This window comes from Euleptes europaea, chromosome 14 (assembly GCF_029931775.1).
Source record: "Euleptes europaea isolate rEulEur1 chromosome 14, rEulEur1.hap1, whole genome shotgun sequence".
NCBI classification, from domain to species: domain Eukaryota; kingdom Metazoa; phylum Chordata; class Lepidosauria; order Squamata; family Sphaerodactylidae; genus Euleptes; species Euleptes europaea.
Window position 1 is genome coordinate 39,103,830 of NC_079325.1, and position 19,980 is coordinate 39,123,809.

At 47.4% G+C, this 19,980-nt stretch overlaps 2 protein-coding genes across 2 annotated transcripts in view; both read right to left on the reverse strand.

Moving 5' to 3' along the window:
• Positions 1–2,077: 2,077 nt before the first annotated feature.
• Positions 2,078–2,725, reverse strand: LOC130486832 (E3 ubiquitin-protein ligase RNF182-like). Its single transcript, XM_056860131.1, has one exon. The coding sequence runs from the start codon at positions 2,723–2,725 to the stop codon at positions 2,078–2,080; it is 648 nt and encodes a 215-aa protein (XP_056716109.1).
• Positions 2,726–7,451: 4,726 nt separating this feature from the next.
• Positions 7,452–19,980, reverse strand: part of LRSAM1 (leucine rich repeat and sterile alpha motif containing 1) — a 29,567-nt gene continuing 17,038 nt past the window's right edge. The window contains exons 13-25 of the mRNA XM_056860976.1: positions 18,730–18,869; positions 17,007–17,051; positions 16,670–16,740; positions 15,754–15,853; positions 14,899–14,986; positions 13,675–13,749; positions 11,921–12,001; positions 10,693–10,788; positions 9,874–9,972; positions 9,512–9,643; positions 8,736–8,817; positions 8,018–8,151; positions 7,452–7,611 (exon numbers count right to left, since the gene is read on the reverse strand). Coding sequence (XP_056716954.1) covers positions 7,486–7,611; positions 8,018–8,151; positions 8,736–8,817; positions 9,512–9,643; positions 9,874–9,972; positions 10,693–10,788; positions 11,921–12,001; positions 13,675–13,749; positions 14,899–14,986; positions 15,754–15,853; positions 16,670–16,740; positions 17,007–17,051; positions 18,730–18,869 — 1,269 coding nt within the window. The 3' untranslated portion in view covers positions 7,452–7,485. The remainder of the gene's footprint in view (positions 7,612–8,017; positions 8,152–8,735; positions 8,818–9,511; positions 9,644–9,873; positions 9,973–10,692; positions 10,789–11,920; positions 12,002–13,674; positions 13,750–14,898; positions 14,987–15,753; positions 15,854–16,669; positions 16,741–17,006; positions 17,052–18,729; positions 18,870–19,980) is intronic.

Below are 19,980 nucleotides of genomic sequence, written 5' to 3' on the forward strand. Positions count from 1 at the left end.
TGAGCTATCCCCGTTGTTGTTTTTTTGCCATCAAGTTGCATCCCACTTATGGCGACCCCGTAGGGTTTTCAAGGCAGGAGAGGTTCGGAGGTGGTTTGCCATTGCCTGCCTCCTTGTATTCCTTGTATATTGTGATATTCCTTGGAGGTCTCCCATCCAAATGCTAGCCAGGGTCCTGGATGTGCTGTACGGGAATTTACAAATCAATATTTTGCATGTATATGAAACAAATGAGCGTCCTGAAGCAAATTATTTGTGTTATCCTAGATAAGAATATATTTTTCTTCCTTTTCTCTTGCTCCTCACCCAGTAAAGACCTTAAACCTCTTAAGTCAGTGAATCTTTTTGTGAAATTGATGAGTATGGAAGAAGCCTGGAGCTTGCTTGCCTCGAGTCTTCCCAAAGCTGCAGTCAGTTCAACTGTTTTAATGGCAGCAGCAGCTACTATGATGTAGTATAATTATTTAAAAACAAACCACTTGATGCTTCAGGAGCATACTCTTCAGAATTGTTGCATGGCCACAGCCAAGGAGATCTTGTGTGGGTGGGTGGGTGCTGTCAATTCACAACTGACTTATGGCAACCCTGTAGGGTTTTCAAGGCAAGAGACTTTCCGAAGTGGTTTGCCATTGACTGCCTCTGCTTTGGTTCCTTGGTGGTCTCCCATCCAAACACTTACCAGGGTCAACCCTGCTTAGCTTCTGAGATCATATGTGATAGGGAGAGTCTATTCCTTCCCAGAACACAAAGATAAAACAGTAGGCTGCCGGTTTTATTTTATGTATTTATTTCTTCTATGCCTTCCTTTACCGCTTGCATCAGGCTCAGGGCGGCTCACAGAAATTCCCACAACAGTTAAAATCACATCAGTTTACAAGTTAAAATCCACAATATCTTTTAAAAATGCCAAGGGCACCCTTAGACTATATGACAATATCAGGAACCAGTTCAGAGGGGAAGAATCAGGGAAGGGAAACAATAGGGTACCCCCAATAAGGGAAAGGATAAAGAATAAAAGTAGATAAAAATATAAGTACATGGTAAAATGGGTGGGGAGGGAGAGAGGTCAGCAAGATGGAAACTGTCGCTTTCCTCAACCGTAGTCCTGGCAGATTAAGCCCTCTCCACTCAGGAAGTTTTGAATTATACAATTCTTTCCCCCATCTGCAGGGAAGGGCCCATTCAAACAGTTCTGTGCATAAAATCATTAGCTCAAAACAACCACAACAACCCAGAATCGCTTCGCTGATCTTCCATTTGCCCCCTTCCCCCAACCTAAGCAAGAGTCACCTGGTTTCAAAGCCTTCGCTCTTCCTTTGAATTTGGATACAACTCAGTTGTTTGACCCAGTTGCATTGAAATTGTATAAACAATGTAACAATGTTTGCAATTTATAATTTTTCTCCAAAAGCTGCCTTCATTGTTAGATCAGTCCTACACAATTTAACACCTCTGACACTTCATTACTATGTGCTGGGCAAAACCTAAGTTTAATTGCTTGAAAGTCCTCAGCTCCTTTGCAAACTAATAAAGGCTCCCATTCTAAAAGCGTGTTTACTAGCAAGTATGCCCTGGTGGGCTTGGTGATGCTTCGCTCCTGAATAAGCATCTTAAGAACAGGTTGCAAGACAAACGTTGCTAAACCTCAGGCTGCAAGACAAACTTTGCTAAACCTTTGCTACGTAGTTTGGATCTCAGCTCTTGGAAAGATCAAGAGCTTTGCGCAGCTTGCTGAACATCAAATGGCTAGATTGCAGTCTTCAAAGAGAACAGATTTAAGAAAACAAATTCATCTTTTGTGAGGATTTTTGTGACTTGCCAGTTTATACCCTCAATCCCATCCTTATTAGAAACAAAATGCACCAGGCCCCATCTTCAGGCCTTAAAAATCTATCCATCCAGATATTTGTCTACATGAGTGATGTCATAATATGACCTGTGTCCATGGGCTTGGAAAAGAGTCGTGTCCAGAGACCTGCACAAGGTCCCCATGGCAGTGCTGAACAGGCTAAAAGATTTTCTCGGTTCTACTTTCTTTGGCTAAAAAGCTAAAACCAGTAGGCATCTCTAGCCTCCCTTACTTGAAGAAGACCAGTGAGAAGAAGATCGAGATGATGAGAAGAATGATGGTCACCGCAAAGCAAAGCCGGACATTTTCCACTGATGATGGAGGTGGCTGGGAGTCCTGGGAGGAGGAACTGCTGGGAAACTGAACCAGGAAGGTGTTTGGTATCTCCTGCAGCTGAAACCTGCCCAAATTCCCTGTTCCAGGATGGAGGCCTGTTGGGTATGCTGGGACTAGGCTGCTGACTGTGAAGATGGGCGAGCTGGTCATGTAGTTAAACTCCACGTCTAAGGATAGAGCTGAGTTACTGAGGGACCAGCTGGGAGATCCAGAGGAGTCTTTGTCGTCCATGGGCTCCTCGTCTGAGTCCACCCCTTCCGGTCCTTGCGGAGCCATCTCCCGTAGAAGGGCTTCATCGTCCTTCAAGGCCTGCAGTCCTTGTTCAGGCACGAGTGTCACCATTCGGCAAAAGGGGCAGACCACAAAAGAGTAGGCTCGGGACTGGCAGACCAGTTTTCTCAGGCAGGCCAAGCAGAGGGAGTGACGGCACCACAGAAGTTTGGGGACCCTCCCACGGGAAGCTTCTTTGTAGGCCTCGTAGCAAATGCCACATTCCACCAGGCGCATACCCAGGCGCGCATTGGTGGGGGGCAGCGCCATTTTAGTCCGTAAACTTGGACTGTGCTTTCAGACTGAGAGGGATATTCAGAAGCCAACACACCCTGGTTCCAGGAGCCCTTCTCAGGTAGTCCTTAGCTTCTTGGAAATGATTCCTTTGGAGTAAGGAATGAACTTTCCCCCTAGGTACTGCAGCTTGCTTTTATGATCCCGGTTCTTCTGGTGCCTCTCTGGCATTGGAGGTCTCCTATCCTAGTTAACAAACAGAGGAACTCTCCAGTGTATGAATTGAGGGTTGTGGGCAGCAGATAAAGCCCAGCCTGACTAGTGAAGCCCCGCCCAGGCTAAACTTTAATCTTTAATTGATGACTTGTTAACAGAAGGCTTATTTTGTTTGTGTAGACTGGAAACGGGTGGGAATGCTGCTACCAGGAAGCAAAAGCGGGCCCTAGACCAAACTAACAGCCTCCTTAAAGAGAAGATTGAGCCAAACTGGGCCTGAAAGTAGCAGGATTTAAGTTGCTTGGCTAATGAATCACCATTGGGAGTGGGTTCAATTGAATCTTTTACTCTCTATAGTGTATGTGATTTTCATACGCACTGTGTTGCAGTACGGCACGCCTCTTTCTCGAATGTCTGGCTTTTTTTGCCCTTGCTTTGCAAGAACAGGCCCACCCTTTATTCTTGTCTGTCTTCTGCCTGTTACCGCATAGATTTGCCAAATGGGCAGTTCTTGCATCTGACAAGCAACCTTTTCGTTCATTAAAGCATTCTGCCCCGATAAATCTGAGTGTTTTTCAGGTGCCACAAGACTCCTGTTTGATTTTGCTGCAGTAGGCTAACATGGAAAATGCTTTGTTGTTTCTACTGTATAAGCTTAGAGGCCTGTGAGAAATTATGGGAGGCACAAATAATTGGGGAATCCGCTTCCGACCCCTCAAATCTTCTGATATGTGGCTGAGCAATATTAACACAACTGTATCCAATTGCCTATTTTTATTACATTTTATCTTGCCCTTCTTCCAGGGGACTCACTGTGATGAACTTGGTTCTTTCCTCCTGCATAGTGCATTTCACCGCTCAAGGACTTTGTGGATTTTAACACAGTGAAGCATATTGTATGCTCCAGCAAGCACTCTGTAAACTCTCATCACACTCCTGTTTGCTAAATGTTTGCTCCTTTTCATTTTCTACTCAAATACATACCTGTTTGTTTTTAACATCTTAGCTTTTTTGGCATAAATCTGATTTCTCTAATAAAGTTTCCTGTTTACATATTACATGTAAATACCTCTCCTGAGAGCCAGCGTGGTGTAGTGGTTAAGAGTGGTGGTTTGGAGCGGTGGACTCTAATCTGGAGAACTGGGTTTGATTCTCTACTCCTACATATGAGTGGCAGACACTAATCTGGTGAACTGGGTTGGTTTCGCCACTCCTACACATGAAGCAAGCTGGGTGACCTTGGGCTAGTCACAGCTCTCTTAGCCCCACCACTGTGTGTCTCTTGTGGGGAGCGGAAGGGAAGGTGTTCGTCACCCGGTTTGATTCTTCCTTACATGGTAGAGAAAGTTGGCATATAAAAACCAATTCTTCTTCTCCTGTCTGCTTTTAACACTTTCCTTTTTAAAAAAGTTCTACATTCTAAGTTTAAGCCATCAGCACTCTTTCAGTTAACTGCAACCATATGGGGATGTTGAACAACATATTATCTTCACTGTCTGTAGTGCAACAGTTTGATTCTTTTCCTTCATGTTTTTCAAAATAATTCCAAACCCTGTTTTGTTTTCTGCACACCTTTATGGCCCTCGACTTTGAACGGTTGTTAATGCCTGGTGCCTTATCTTGACTTAATTTCCCCCTCATGACCGCTCTTATGCTCGGCTATTATCTGGTGTCTTATCTTGACTTGACTTCCCCTGCATGACTGCTGGTGCTCAGTTATTATCTTTTTGAGTTATGAAAACTAGTTTGCTTCTGTTTCGCTTCCAGATTTCTCCCACAGCTTTTTAGCGTATATTTTTACCATGTTCCTTTCAACTTCTGTATGTTGTTCAGATCTTCTATATTGATGTTGGTTGTTCTCTTTTATTATACACTTTCAAATATCTTTTAAATCTATTGAATTTTTAATCCCACCCTTCCTTCATTTAACTCAAGATGGCTTCCACGGATCCCCATTCTTCCATATTATTTTCACAAGAATCCTATGAAGGTAGTATAGGATAAGAGTGTCTGCTCTCCTCCGCTTTTGGGTTACTTCTGGCAGCTCCTACCCTCCCTACTATTGACACAAAGCTGCTGATATTGTACTCTAGCTAATCCTCTAGACCTTGAGTATGGCCCGGTGAGTTGCGTAGTTCCCCATACATGCGGCAGACCATATATCATCAGCCTTGCTTTGCATGTCTCTGTCAGCCTGCAACTTTGACCATCGTTCAAGGCTACTCGGTAATTTCATTATGCGGTGAACTCAATCCTGAACATCAGAGGATCAGGAAGGATGTAGGACAGACAGGAGCCAGTAAACCATGGCAGTCTCCTATGCTGGTAGGGCATGGTTGCCCAGTATGAGCAGTGTTTTCTTTCACCATGTCCGGGTAAGAGTGGCTGGTTTTGAGGTGGAAAGTTGGACGAAGTCAACTAATGATGCCACTCTGAGCTTCTTGGACAAAGGGTGAGATGCAATTGTGAGGAATGAATTAACAGAAAGTTTGTGTTTCAGATCCTTTATTTCTCTTCTGGATACATGAGACAATTACACTGGAAAGACCAGCACCGGAAAACAGATTCATGCATGACACAGTGTGATAATATACCTCCAGCAACTGCCTGCCTATGGTAGATGACCTTCCAGGGGCTTTGTCCTTCTGCCCTTCCTTGGTATGCCCTTTGGGCCAGTCCAAGAGGCATCAGTGACCAATACCTTTAGCTGAAGATGCAGCGAAAATGTCTAGATCTGTAATGTGGCTTAAATGTCCTTCAAGCATGGAATCTTGGGAACTAGTTCTGCAAGAGCTCTCTCGCAGAATCCTTAAACCGCTCCTAAACTTGTGGGAGAAAGCTACGTTTAAAACTAGTTGATGTCTGTAATATAGATGTGACTACAAAACCCGCTGTGAGACAGCACATGCTCAGGGCACTGGGAAAGTGCTAGCTAAGGTTCAGCAAAGGCATTCAAATCACGAGGGCCAAGGGGCTTAGAACCCAGTCTGGAAATAGATCCAGCCAGAATGGCTGTCAAGCAAGAAGCAATTTTACTGATGACTTTTGGCTGGAGGGAGGCACGTGTGACTCAGAGGCCCCAGGAATAAGGAATTAATCACCCCCAAGAGGGAGCAAAATGCACACAGCGAGGTGCAGGTCTTGCCTTCTCTTGGTGGTTGTTAGGCAGTGTCCACGCAAGACTGGTCACTGTACACCCATTCCCGCAAGTCCCTACTGGGCGAGCTGCCCTCCGGCCGTGTTATCCAGAGAGTGAGGGGGAGGCATGCTGTCAGACTGTGCCACCATCCCCTTTCCAAGCACTGAAGCCTGGCCTCGCTGTGGCCCAGAATTCTGTGGGGAGGGCCCACAAAAGAAATGAAAGAACTAGAGAGCTAGCTCAGCCTAGGTCTTTCTGGGACTTCTATGACAATTCCTGCTTTCCTTAGCTAGCTTCCTTTCAGGAGAACATGGGGAGGGGAGGAAGAGCAGGGGTATGTAAAATGCTTTCAGGCCACTTCAGGGTGGGGGGCACAGAGAAGAGCAGTGAAAGAAGGCCTTGGTTTGTTGCTCCACTGGCTTTCGCCTGAAAGGGAAGCAGCCAACCTTGACCGGTGGCTACTGGCTGCTCCTGGGGGAGGTGTCAACTTGGCAGTGCAGGATCAATTACTGACGAATTAACTGCGAGGCACTGTGGACTGCAGGCAGCAAAACTGTGTCCTCCACCCAACCGGGCCATCTGCCTGCTACTCAACCTCCGACTAGCCACTGAACCGACAAGCAAGGAGAAAGCTGCTCCTTAGGAGAGGGGGGCACAGCATCAACTGATTCAGCGGCCCCTCCTCCCAAATTCCATGTTGGAGAAAGCAGCGAAAACAAAGAGGAAGGCTGAGCATGATCGATATCACAACCGTAAAAGTGGGCTAAACAACAGTGGGAAACGTGAGCTGTTGCCTTATTAGTAGTCTTAAGGGTGGCTGGGAAAGTGGGAGCAGGGGGTCATAAAAGAGCCATCATCAGCCTGTGCTCCCTTCAGCCCCTCCCCAGTACAAAGGAGGGATGCCTACGTGGCACCTTTGACTTGCCAGCTGCTGCTGCATCACAGTCCAAGAGATTTAATTCCTTAAATTTTCTTGCTACGGGAAGGAAGAAACTATCTCCCTCCCACTGAGACCTTTACACCCAATTCCGCAGGCGGGCAGGGCTGGTCACTGGCAATTCTAAATAAAATTATTTTCACTCTGTCCGAGATGGCAAGCTTTACAACAACAACAAAATCTGAGGAGTGGGAAATAATTTCCCCCAGCCTGGCCCATGTGCGTGTCCTGCCCAAGCGGTGCCCTCTGCCCAAAATGTCTCCACCTTGGCCTCAGGGCCCCTGTAGTGGTTGGTGATTGGCAATGGCAGAGGAAAGGAGCACAGAAGCCATGCTTTATGAGAAGTTGTTGACATATAGGCATATGAGGTGCAAGGAGGTAGTGCAAATCCAGGCTTTCCCCATGGCGACCCTTGCTCCCAAACCCAAGCAAGGGTAGAGGAAGGGGGGGGGGAGATATGTGATGGGAAAGGCTGTTCCATTCTGTGGTGCTCTGTGTTGGCATCTAGCCACTGTGGAAGAGGCGTATGCGCTGCACGATCTCCTTGCGGCAGAGCGGGCAAATCTGTAAGGCCTCGGAGCAGGTCTGGCAACAGCAGACATGGCCGCAGCTCAGGAAAACCATTTGGGCCTGGAAAAGAGAGAGTCCTCAGCCAGCTGTTAAAACAAGACTTTCCCCACCGTCTGAGCCAGTTCCTCCTACACCCCTCCCCTTAGCCAGAGGGACAGTAGTTTTATGAACAGAGAAAGGAGACCAGGATGCACATTTTACTTAAAGGTCAGGGTAAAACAGAACGGGAGACAGAAAATGTCTCAGAGGCTACTGTACAGCTCAGCATGGCATCTGGGACAGAATTGGGATTCCTCAGAATCTCAGCACGAGATCTCGGTTTATGATTGCGGGGGAGCATCTTAGGAGGACTTCCTGTGATCATGAGCTGAGGAAGTAGTACGCTGCATATGAACTTGAGCAGGTGCTCTGGAGTGGCCCTGTTTCTTCCTGGCACCTAGCACCCACACGACCCAGAAGGCCTTACCTCTTGCTCCATACAGACCACGCACTCACAGTTCCGATCTTCCAACAGTGGGGCCAAAGGGGCTTCAGGGGCAGAAGGCTCCTCACTCGGCCCTGGAGCACAAGGGATTGCTGCTGATTCTGGCTTCAACAGCTCTGTGAGCAAACAAAAGAAAGGCTGAGAGCTAGCAGAAGGAGGAGGGGCTGAGGCTCAGTGGTAGAGCATCAGCTTGGCATGCAGAAGGTCCCAGGTTCAATCCCTGGCATCTCCAGCTAAAGGGACTAGGCAAGTAGGTGATGTGAAAGACCTCTGGAGAGCCACTGCCAGTCTGTTTAGACAATACTTACTTTGATGAACCAAGGATTTAACAGGCACTTGCCTGCAAAGTAGGCTATGTGTATAATATTTGGGTGGGCTGAGGTTCAATGGCTTGTCCGAGGCTGCAGTGAGTGAGTTGAACCAGGTCTTTTCTGTTTTGCGGGTCATGCTCTTCACTGCCGAGCCAGGTCAATTGGCCAGTCTGCTGGCTTTCCAAGATCTCCCGGCAGAAAAAGGTCTTACTCAGTCCTCCTAACCTGAGATCCCTTAGCAGGAGATGCCAGGGACTGAACCTGGGATTTTAAGTGTGTGCTCAGCCTTTGAGATACGGTCCCCTATGTCTCCTTCAGAGGATTTTCAGGAGTGTTCAGGTAACTTCATCTGGAAAAAGACCACTGATGGGGAAACGAAGTAACGTTACCTGGTATGGTTTTAGCCACGGCATGTATTTCTTGGGCCCTTCGGATGATGGAGAGTTGCAGGCCAGTTTCTGTTATTCCAATCTGAAAGAGAAGGTTAGCTCTGTCAGAGCAAATAGTGTGCCAAGAATCCTCTGCACATGCTGACTCTCCCCCCCAAAAGACCTTTCCATCTTGCTCAATGCATATTCTCCAAAGAGCAACATTATGCTGAAATAGGGGAGTACCTGGATTGCATGGGTGCAGATTTATTTATTTTAAAAAGATTTGTATCCCAGCATCCCCCTCTATTAGATCTGAAGTGGAGCTAAGGGAGAGTTCTTACAGCATTCCCAAAAGCTTGTTCGGAGAACAAGACATTTGTATTCTCTAGGGAAGCCATGCAAAGGAGCCTGTCAAGGCCCAGGGCTAAAACCTGCACTCCGGAAGCCGCCTAATCGAAATAGCAAGGCAGGAGAGAAGAAGAGTTGGTTTTTATATGCTGACTTTCTCTGCCACTTAAGGAAGAATCCAACCGGCTTACAGTCACCTTCCCTTCTCCACAACAGACATCCTGTGAGGTAGGTGGGGCAGAGAGAGCTCTAAGAGAACTGTGACTAGCCCAAGGTCACCCAGCTGGCTTCATATGTAGGAGCGGGGAAACCAATCCAGTTCACCAGATTAGCTTTTGCCGCTCATGTGGAGGAGTGGGGAATCAAACCTGGTTCTCCAGAGCAGAGTCCACCGCTCCAAACCACTACACTACACTGGAGAGGAACCATAATTGTCCACCTCGTACCTTGGCCAGGTCACTGGGAGCCATGGAGCAGAGCGTTCCTAGCGATATCCGGTGATGAGCAAAGATTGGCAAGTACTGCTCAGCCGACAGGTCGGTCAGCACTGTCACTAGCTGCTTCTCCAAGCCCTCCTCCTGTGGGGGGGAAAAAACAGTAGATGAACATCTTTAGCCTGCCTCTTGCTAGTACGTCAAGTCCTGGGCAACCTGGAACGTGCCACAGGGAAGACAGGTCCCAGAGAGGGTGCTGTACCCCAGCAGAGCAACGGTTCAGCTTCCTGGCTGCCGGCTGAACAGCAAGCCAGGGCTTCCTTCTCTGGGGTTCTCTGGGCATCTGCTTGGGTTGCGTCTCAACTGCAAGTCACCTGCAGCCGGAGAGAGAGGGGCTTCTGGTTCAGCAGGCGCTGGTACTGGATCAGCCAGTAATTCTCCTGCTTGGTTTCGCTCTTGGCTTCCAGCTCCCGCTGCAAAGAAGAAAGAGGTCATCAGACGCTTTCTTACTTCAGGAGAATCCATCGATGTTAAGGTCAGAAGTGTCTCTGGACATCTGCGAGGAAACAGGCCTGGGAAGGGGCAGAAAGGCTGGTCCAGGTGTCAACAACAGACACTGAGATGACCTGCTATTCTTCCGATGGCACAATTCAGGTGTCACACACAGAGGGTACTAAGGCAGGCCTGGTCAGTGATGTTTGAAAGAAGTACCTTCCACCATTTTCAGCGCCCACCATACCCCAGCACCCGCTGACACCCCAGGGCGCTTCCCCAGTCCCAGCCAGCACGATAAGAAACAGTGGAATAGTAGAGAGACCGGCTAAGAGACTGAACTGGGAAGTCCTCCATTTCCATGTTGCCTCTGCCATGAACTCAACAAAGGGGCTTCGGCAAGCCGCTCTCCCCCAGCCTCAATCCTGTTTATCTGCAATATGGCCATGATAATACAAACCTACTTTACAAAGTTCTTAAAAGAATTATAAGATAATGCATGCGAAGTTCTCTGAAACCGAAGGAACTGTCCAAATGTATTATTTACTAATCCTTTTGGGATCCCTCCAGCAAGACAGACTGGAGGAGGAGAAGAAAGCCTCTCTGACTCCTGAGTGTGGGGGGGTGGGGGTCATGCTTCGGCCCTGCTCTCACTTCAGGACATACCAAACCCCCAGATGAATGGGCCTTGGTGCTCTTACCAGGATCTCCTGCAGCTCCTCTTCCCGCTGCTTCTTCTCTTTCAGCAGCTGCTGCAACAGGTCGGTCAGGGCTCGCCGTTGCTCCGCTACCGCCTCCTGAAACACAGGACGACATGGACATTTTGGCCTGACTCTAAACCTCCCTTGATACCCCCCCCCTTTACCTAATCCCGCAGTTCTCCAGCAAATGCACAGAATTAATCTGGGAAAGGGTCCTTTATGGTAGAACTGGGGGTGTTTCCACCTGACTTCTCAGCGCTTTCAGTCTAAGATTAGCTTTGACTTGGGCAGTGTGGGTGTGCCGTAACATGGAAACGTCGCCGCCTTGTGACGTTTTATCCCTGTAAAAACTTCAAACCCGAAACAATTGTTTGTGAGAATTGGCCAGTCCTGTGCTACAAGGGAAGTCACTCACTGCAAAGGGATCAAAAAGAGACAGACAGACCCAGCCTGAGCTGCCTGTCCACTGGTGTGATCTTGACCAGGTGAGCTCTGGCCCAGGGCTGTGTGTTCCCTGTACTTCAAAATTCTGTGCCAAGGGAAAGTCTAATCCAGCAACGTGTGTATGTTATGCAAATGCACCAAATTTACCAAATTTGTTCAAGGGGAGGGGCAAAGAGCTAGGTGCACCAGGTGTCCAAACTTCCAGCCCAATGGATAAGCCAAGGAGCTCCTTGTCTGCTGTTTGTTCTCAACCTTGGTTCTTTGCAACCCAAAGGACTAGCAACTTGGTTTCTCTACAACCCAAAGTACTAGCAACTTGCCCTTTCATAAAATGAAAGTGGGGAGTCTTACTTGAGCTGAATTCTATGTCCAAGATCATACCGTTTGTTAAGAACAGGGACAGACACGCAGACCTGGCTCTACCCACTAAGAGCGGATGCAACCGTAAAGATGAAAGGTGCTCTTTGGAATGTCGCTTTTGAGTGGATATTGGAAAAAAAAGAAAGCAAACCCAGCAAAAAACCATGTAGCAAAATGTGAAATGTTTGGCAGGGGTTCCTTCAGCCGGTCGGGTTTGAACCCAGCAGAGGCCCGTTCTTTCCAATGATTCCAGATCTTTGAATGCAACAGTGTTTGCAGGAAGCACCAAGCCATGGGAAAAACCAGGACTGAGAGATCCCCTGCCCCACCCCAACCCCTGACCAAGCACCGAGTGAAGAGGGGGTAAGGAGGAGCATGAGCGAGCAGATGGTCCATTGTCGGCAGCCCCAGAAGCCCAACCTACCTGCAGTGCCTCTGTGTCCAGCTGCTGCCTCTTTACCTCCAGCTGTGTCAGCTGCAATAACTCTTTCTCTATTAACTTAATCTAGGCAGAAGATGAAACGGGTTTTTACTTGCATAGGAAAGGACACAGCTGTCACTGGCTTCAGCTCTGGCCTTAACTGAACTAGCTGGGGCTCTGTTGCGCCCCTCCTGCATTCTCAATAGGTCGAGCAGGGCTAAGCAAAGGCCCCTTGCAGCGGCTTTGAAGGAAACAAGCATGTTTGATGAGGAGTGGGGGGGTCTCTCCTTGCATTCTTAAAAAAAAAACCCACACATTTGCCCTTGTTGCCTTGGGGAAGGTGGACATATGGCAATTATCTTGATTTGTAGCTGGGTGCTACTGCATGGAAAAGTTACGTGCCTTCTTTGTGGGGAGGCGTGGCATGCCCAGCTAATCTCAGCTGTCTCCCTTGTCACATGTAGTCCTGAACAGTGGGGAGGGGATATCCTGAATGATCACACTTGACTCCTCTACATAAATCACATACTGACATGCCCAGGAAGAAGGCTGCAGCTACTGGCTCTGAATGACAGATGGGGGGTGGGAAGAGCATGGCCACGGAGAGCTCAGGGTCTCCTAGCAAAATTGAGGACAGACTCCTTGTGCCAGCCTAACAGGCCACGTTGCTTCTCCCTAAGCCTCAGACAAACAGCTGCAATTCTACAAGCACCATATACTGATGGAATGTAGTGGCAGACAGAGTGGGGCCCTTGAGTGTCTCTGGACGTGAAGCTGGATCTCCAGCAAAACCCTCCTCTGGTGAGCTATGACAGAACCTCATTGTTGGAAGCAGGAGCTTCTCTCCTTCAAAGGGGACCAGCAATGCATCATGCCTTCTGACTAAAGGGAAGGCATCACTGAATCTAGCTGGATGATAATCCAATAGGAGGCCGAGCACCCAGCTGGAGAAGATCCTGCTCTTTGGAACGAAGAAATCTTATTCTGGGAACGAGGGCAACAGTTGGAAGACTGTAGGTTTCCAATTATGTGGAAGAAGCAACCCAATGTAGTCTGTCTCCTTGTCTACCATGAAGAATGCTGTGGAAGATATAGGGTTTCCTCAAAATCTCTCTAGGGTATCCACTCAGACTGCTTCTGTCATGCTTCCCAGAGACACTGGGGTGCAGGTGGTAGGCTTCCCAGAAAGGTAATATGGTTCTGACTGAAACCAGAGCTCACTACAGTCCAGCAAAGCCACCACAGAACAGCAAAGTCAATGAGCACCCTTGCCCAGCACCTCTTAGAAAGTCCTCTCCCAGGTTTAGAAGATTGGAGGCCAAAGTACCCTGTTAACCAAAGGAAGGGGGGTTATGAGGGGATACATTGTTGAAGAACTTGCAAACTCTATTGCCTCAAACCTCTGGCAACAACAACTCCATCCACGTCTGCTCAACTGGGTTGCGGCCACATGCTCTTACACTGATGGGCTTCACTTTTGCCAGAATGGATCTGAAAAAGCAGGCTGGTGACAGAAACAGAAACTAAAACACAACCATAAATCATGAAGCTCATGCATTTATGGGCCATTCTCTGATGTGGGATGGAAATGCAATGAAGTTTCCAGGAATGGGGCATACCTAACCGGTTCTGAGGGAGTGAAGCACAGGACTTGGCTTGCTGGCCAGGAGAACGCCAGTCTTTTGCAACATGGGTTCTCGGGACTGTCCCGAAAGGAAACTTGAGGTGGCCCCTGCAAAATTCCATTTTCCACTCACCTGATTCCTGATCTGGCAGTGCATAAGATCTCGCTTCACCTGGAGAGCTTCAAAGGCAGCCTTCTGCATTTCGCTCTAAAAGATGGACAGCAAGAGGTAAACATGAATCTCCCAGTAACAGCATGGTTCCCTGTTACTCAGCAGTCTACTCTAGAGGCTCAAGACAGAGAAAGGGCATGAGATCCTTTAACCGTAGATGCTGGGAACAGACACATTTGCATGCTATATCACTTAGGCATGGTCCCTCCTGAAAGATGTTCTCATGCATGCATATGAAACAGCCTTCTACTGAGTCAGAGCATCTAGGCCATAATTCCTCCCCTACCTGGTACTGGCTTTTCGGGGCCTTTTCAAGCACATGAATGAAGAACCATTTTTAACTGCAGATGCAATGAATGTACTCTCCCACTGAGCAGTGGCTCCATTCTCAGACAGATGGGTGGCTCGGGCTATCTAGACCATGTCTGCTCAAGTACGAGCTTGCCCATCAGTTAAGACCTTTATCATTTTTCAACGAGTAAGGAATTGGTTGATTCTCTTCTAACCCTCTACCTATAGCCTGGAGTCAGAAAGTTTGGGAAGGTTGCACTCTACCTAGATGTGGATAGCTTTAAGAAGACCTCTTTGAAAAACAGACGAGAGTTAAAACTGTTAGAATCTGAGCCAGCCAAAACTCTTGACAAATGTAAAATTAACACTGAAGTCTACCCAATCACCCAGAAAGGTTATTCAAGTTATGAAGTTCTTGCAAAGGCTGGGTTTTTTTTCTGTTGTGCTAGAAGAACATAATAATTGTTATGCTGGGCTAGACCCAAGGTACAAGGTACATCTAGTTCCACATTCAGTAGTTTAGACCAGCCAGAGAGATGCTTCCAGGAAGTCCAAAAGCAGGGCAAGGAATGGCTATTCCCTGGAGTTTGCTGCTCAGCGACTTGCACAAAGACAGTCTCCAAACTGAAAAGTTACAGCTAAAAGCAATAGGCAGAAGCAGGGGCATGGCTTCCTATGAACCTTTTCTGATAGAAGAGGTATTTCTGCTGGAGAATGGTTCCTTGTGCCAAAGAAAGGCTCTGTGATTAGAGGAACAGGTTCATATAATCCAGCTCTTTGAACTCTTTGAATTCAACTCCTTGAAGCTCCGCTTCAACACATTTCCCTCCCACCTTGTGCATTCCATGTCCTTTGCCCCCCACTGGCCCACGCCCTACCCATATGCAGCACTACCTCCTGCAGAATTTGGCTGATGGCTTTGTTCTGGTCCAGCTGTTGCCAAGCCAGGATTTGCTGCAACTGCTCGTCCATCTTCGCTAAACTGCAAGAGAAACAACCCCAGAGATTATCTCTATTGGTTTTTGGATGCTAAATGCAAACTGAAGGCAATCTAGGCATTGAAGCAAAGTTTGAGGCCCTCAAAATGGGGTTGCCAATTTTGGGGAAGTTTACGGAAGGACAGATGAAGAAGCCTGGTGGATTGCAGCGGGTCTGAGGTCAGAGCTAACGGCAAATGTTTCTGCTTTGGTCCTCTGGCTGATTGTGACAGACCAGGTGGTAAGCATAACGTGTCTCAATTTTAATGCAAGGGGATGGAGAAAACCCACTTTTGGGAAGTACCATGTGAAAACAGCATACCAAGAATGGGCTGCATTACCAAGAACGAGAATTCACTGGTTTAGCACATAGGGGGTTACCACACTTTGTATTCCCAGCGATGTATTAAGAGTTTGAAAATGTTATAAAAAACATCACTTTAAAAGGGTTTTTGGATACCACGGCTTATAAATGGTTGGAAGACGTCTTCACAGCTAAAGGGGCCAAACAAAGTGCGAACAGTATTTTCTATAACGTTTTCAAACTCTTAATACATCGGTGGGAATACAAGTGCGGTAACCCCCATAGTCCAGATGTCAGAAAAACAAAACACCCAAACCAGAGGTTGGTATTTTTCTGATCGGCTGGCAACACTCAAAAGGGTTCCAAGGTGGTGAATTGTCACAAATAAAATTCTCTGCCCAGAGCTCCTTGGAGGCGGGATGGGGGGAAGAAATAATATCTCAAAGCCCACTTCCTGACTGTAAGTACCTGGTACAAGTCTGGTTGACAAGGTCTTGCCGGCGTGATTCAAAGGCCACCTGGACAAGCTTGCTCTTGTACGTTTCTGACAGCATCTGCTGCATGGCCGCTGCATGGGCAGAAAACACGGGGAGTCAACGGCCTTCCCAGGCCTCTCCTGATGCACCTGCAAGGATCGGCTGCTGGAAAACCGCTCCCTTCTACCCTTCACAATGGTGGCGATGTTTCCATAGAAGCAAACCAATACCCTACCTAAGCATCTTCCCAATCTGCTCCTCATTGCTTCAAGTATTGGCAGGGAAGGCGAGGGGAGAAGAAAGGGTCAAGATGCGCCTTTGAGGGGCACAGCAAAAAAAAAAAAAGTTAGGCCTGCCTCTTGGACAACGCCCTGACCTGGTAGCCCCAGGCTAGCCTGATCTCGTCAGATCTCAGAAGCTAAGCAGGGTCGGCCCTGGTTAGTATTTGGATGGGCATCCTCCAATGAACAAAGTTGTGACACGGAGGCAGGCAATGGCAAGCCACCTCCGAACATCTTTTGCCCTGAAAACCCTATGGGGTTGCCATAAGTCAGCTGTGACTTGAAAGCACACACGCACAAAAGGAGCCAAAACAGCAGGGCCTTTGTTGCTGGAGAAGGAACACAGATGTGCGCAAATTCCAACTGTAAAAACCTGTGTAGCTTTATGGAAGGGAGGGCAAGGCACAGCCGGAATGCAGCCCTCACACCGTGTGATCTCAAAGATTGGCCCCAAACACCTTACTGCAAATGCACCCCGCCCTTTCTGCTAGGAGCTCAGGTAGTGGACTTGCTTTCTACAGTGGGACTTCCTCTGCTGAGCTACTGGATGGTTGACCCAGTGCAAGCTGGGGCTTGGAGGTGGCGGTGGCACTGGGCCTTGCTAAATATTCCCATCGACACACTCACAGGCCACTTCCCTTCTGCGTAGCTGCTCCGCCTCCTCCTGAGTAATGGCCATCAGCTGCTCCATCCTGATCCTAGAATTAATGAGGAAAAGTCAGCTACTGCATGATAAAGGCAAGAGCTGCCCTGATTGTTTCACAGCCTGCATTCTGCAGGTCACCAAGGTCCATCTAGCCCAGCATCCTGTTTCCACCAATGGACAGCCAGATGCCTTTGGCTGTTCACAAGATGATGGCCAGAGGCTGGGACAAAGCAACGGGGAATGGCCAAACATCATTTGGTGTACTGACCCAGTTGCTATGCTCTCCAAAGCCATCCCAACAACTGAAAGGAAACTCACCGATCATTCTCCAGAGATTTCAGAATCTCAGAGTTCTGCTTTTGCCTAGAAAGGTAAAAACAGAGGATGTTGACCAGACTAGACAAGAGTATCCTTCTCCTAGACTGAAGATGTTACTTTGCCCCTCCTGCCCACACACCTCTAAGTCTTCAGTGTCCCCACCCCATTCCCAAGTAACAAAAGATTTCTGCCCTTGTCAAAAACAAAAGAGAATGAAATAAAACATGGAACTCAGATGTCTGACTCTAAAAATAAACAACAACTAAATTCAACCAGGGAGCTTTCACCTGCCCTTCACATTACTCAGTTATAGATACTTAAAATTTTTTTTTTAAAAAAAAATCAGCAGGCTCTTAAAAATATCGACTTTTTATAAACGTATTCTGCGCTCTTGCTTTTTAATATTATATTGTACTGTTTTAACGTATGTATTTTAGTGTCTTGTTATTCGGGAAAACTCACACTGTATTCCTACCCTAAATCTTCTCTCAGCAGAGTGGGCTGTCCTTGGTTGGTGGGAAAAACTGGGTACATCGAAATATTGTCGAAGGCTTTCACGGTCAGAGTTCATTGGTTCTTGTAGGTTATCCGGGCTGTGTGACCGTGGTCTTGGTATTTTCTTTCCTGACGTTTCGCCAGCAGCTGTGGCAGGCATCTTCAGAGGAGTAACACTGAAGGACAGTGTCTTTCAGTGTTACTCCTCTGAAGATGCCTGCCACAGCTGCTGGCGAAACGTCAGGAAAGAAAATACCAAGACCACGCTTACACAGCCCGGATAACCTACAAGAACCAATGGGTACGTCGACTTAGTACTTGTTAGCTTAACTATCAGTACCTTTTTAATAACCAGAACAGTAGTGAGTGAGCAAGTGAGAGAAGGAGAAAAGTAGGTGGGCTAGAGGACGAGGGGAGAAAAGAGAAAGAGCCGTTGAGACTCATGTCCCCTTCCATATGTGCGGCTGAGGCTGCTGACGGAAACAGTGTTCTTCTGTTATATTTGAATGAATGCTCTCTCTGTATAAGCTGCCTTGAGAGTCCACTCTTGGAATAAAGGGCAGAAACATATATTTTAAATAAATGTTGATTAATTAATTTAACTAGTGTATTATTGGAGCCAGCATGGTGTAGTGGTTCAAGTGTCAAACTAGGATCTGGGAGACCAGGTTCAAACCCCTGCTCTGCCACGGAAGCTTGGCGGGTTACCTCGGGCCAGTCACTCACACTCAGCCAAACTTATCTCACAGGGTTATTGTGAGGATAAAATGGAGACGGGAAGAATCTTGTAAACCATGTAAACCACCTTGGGTCCCCATTGGGGAGAAAAGTGGGATATAAAGGAAGTAAATAATAAATAAATAAATATTACTGAACAATTAATGATATTTTGATGAATATGATTATCATTGTTAGTCTCTGGTATGTTTAACTCATTCTGATTCAAGAATCAGGACTTTTTCAGCAGCCAATCTTGGGATTTTCTTTGCAGCTCAAAAATCACAGATTAGTTTCCTCAGTAGAACTACACCTGGCTTCTAACTCCTGCTGCCAGATGTTCCAGGAATGTTACCCCATCTGAACAACAGGTACTTGGTCTGGGCTCATGCCAACAAATCAGACTCTCACCAAGACATTTTGAGCTTTGGCTCAAGCAAGTCGGCCTGGACTGCTAAGAGCATAACTCCTGTGACTGCCACACCCACTTGGACCCCTCAAGGCCTCTAACCTCTGGTTCTCTTCTAGCAGCTTCTGGATTCGGCTGGTGACCCCCAGCTCCATGTCTTTCAGTTGCTCCAGCAGCTTCATGCGCTCCACTTCCAGGCGCTGCTGGTGTCGCGACAGGCCCTGCTCCAGCTTCATCTGCTCCTGCAGCCAAGAGGAAACCCGCTGCACTTAATTAAATCTGTGGCAGCACCATCTCTCCCATGCAAACTTTCAGAATTTTAAGATCTGAAGGAGAAGCCTGGCTTTGGATTTCATCTGTAACTAGAGAATGGTGAGGTTTTCGAGCTTAAATAAAAAATGGAGCTGCCTTAAAGCATGTCAGGTTTGCTGCTCCATTTAGTCCAGCGCTACCCTGCTGACTGCCAGTGACTGTCCAAGATATTCCTAGCCTTACTGTCAGATGCATCTCTGGAGAAACTGGGGATGTTTACTTATGTATACGTATAAGTACATGATGCTTTATGGAGTATCATTGACAGACTCTGCTTGTAGGAGACTGCAATCTAAATGTGGACAGTGGGGCAGGGAGGGATAGCAGACAAAAGGAAAGGGAGAAGGAAGCACAATATTAAAAGAGCTCTGTTGGATTGGACCAATGGTCCATCTAGTCCAGCAGCCAAGTAGATACCCTGGAAGGCCCACAGGCAGAGATACAAAGGCCAAAGTCTTCCCTTGTTACTGCCCTTAAGCAACTGGTATTCAGAGGAACACTGCCATTGAGCACGGAGGTTCTATTTGGCCATCATGGCTAAAGTTGATGAACCTGTCCTCCATGAATTGGTCCAGTCACAACATCCTATGGCACTGGGTTCCATAATAGAATCATAGTGTTGGAAGGTACCACCAGGGTCATCTAGTCCAACCCCCTGCACAATGCAGGAATTTCACAACTACCTCCCGCCTGCCAGCCCCCCTACTCCATGCCCAGAAGATGGCCAAGATGCCCTCCCTCTCATGAACTGTAAGGTCACAGAATCAGCATTGCTGACAGATGGCCATCTAGCCTCTGCTTAAAAACCTCCATGGAAGAAGAGCTTACCACCTCCCGAGGAAGCCTGTTTCACTGAGGAACCGCTCTGACTGTTAGGAAATTCTTCCTAATGTCTAGATGGAAACTCTTCTGATTTAATTTCAACCCGTTGGTTCTGGTCCGACCTTCTGGGGCAACAGTTAATTATGTATTGTGTGAAGAAGTTTTTTTTTTTTCATCTGAATTTCCCATCAGTCAATTTATCTGCATAATCTCTAGTAT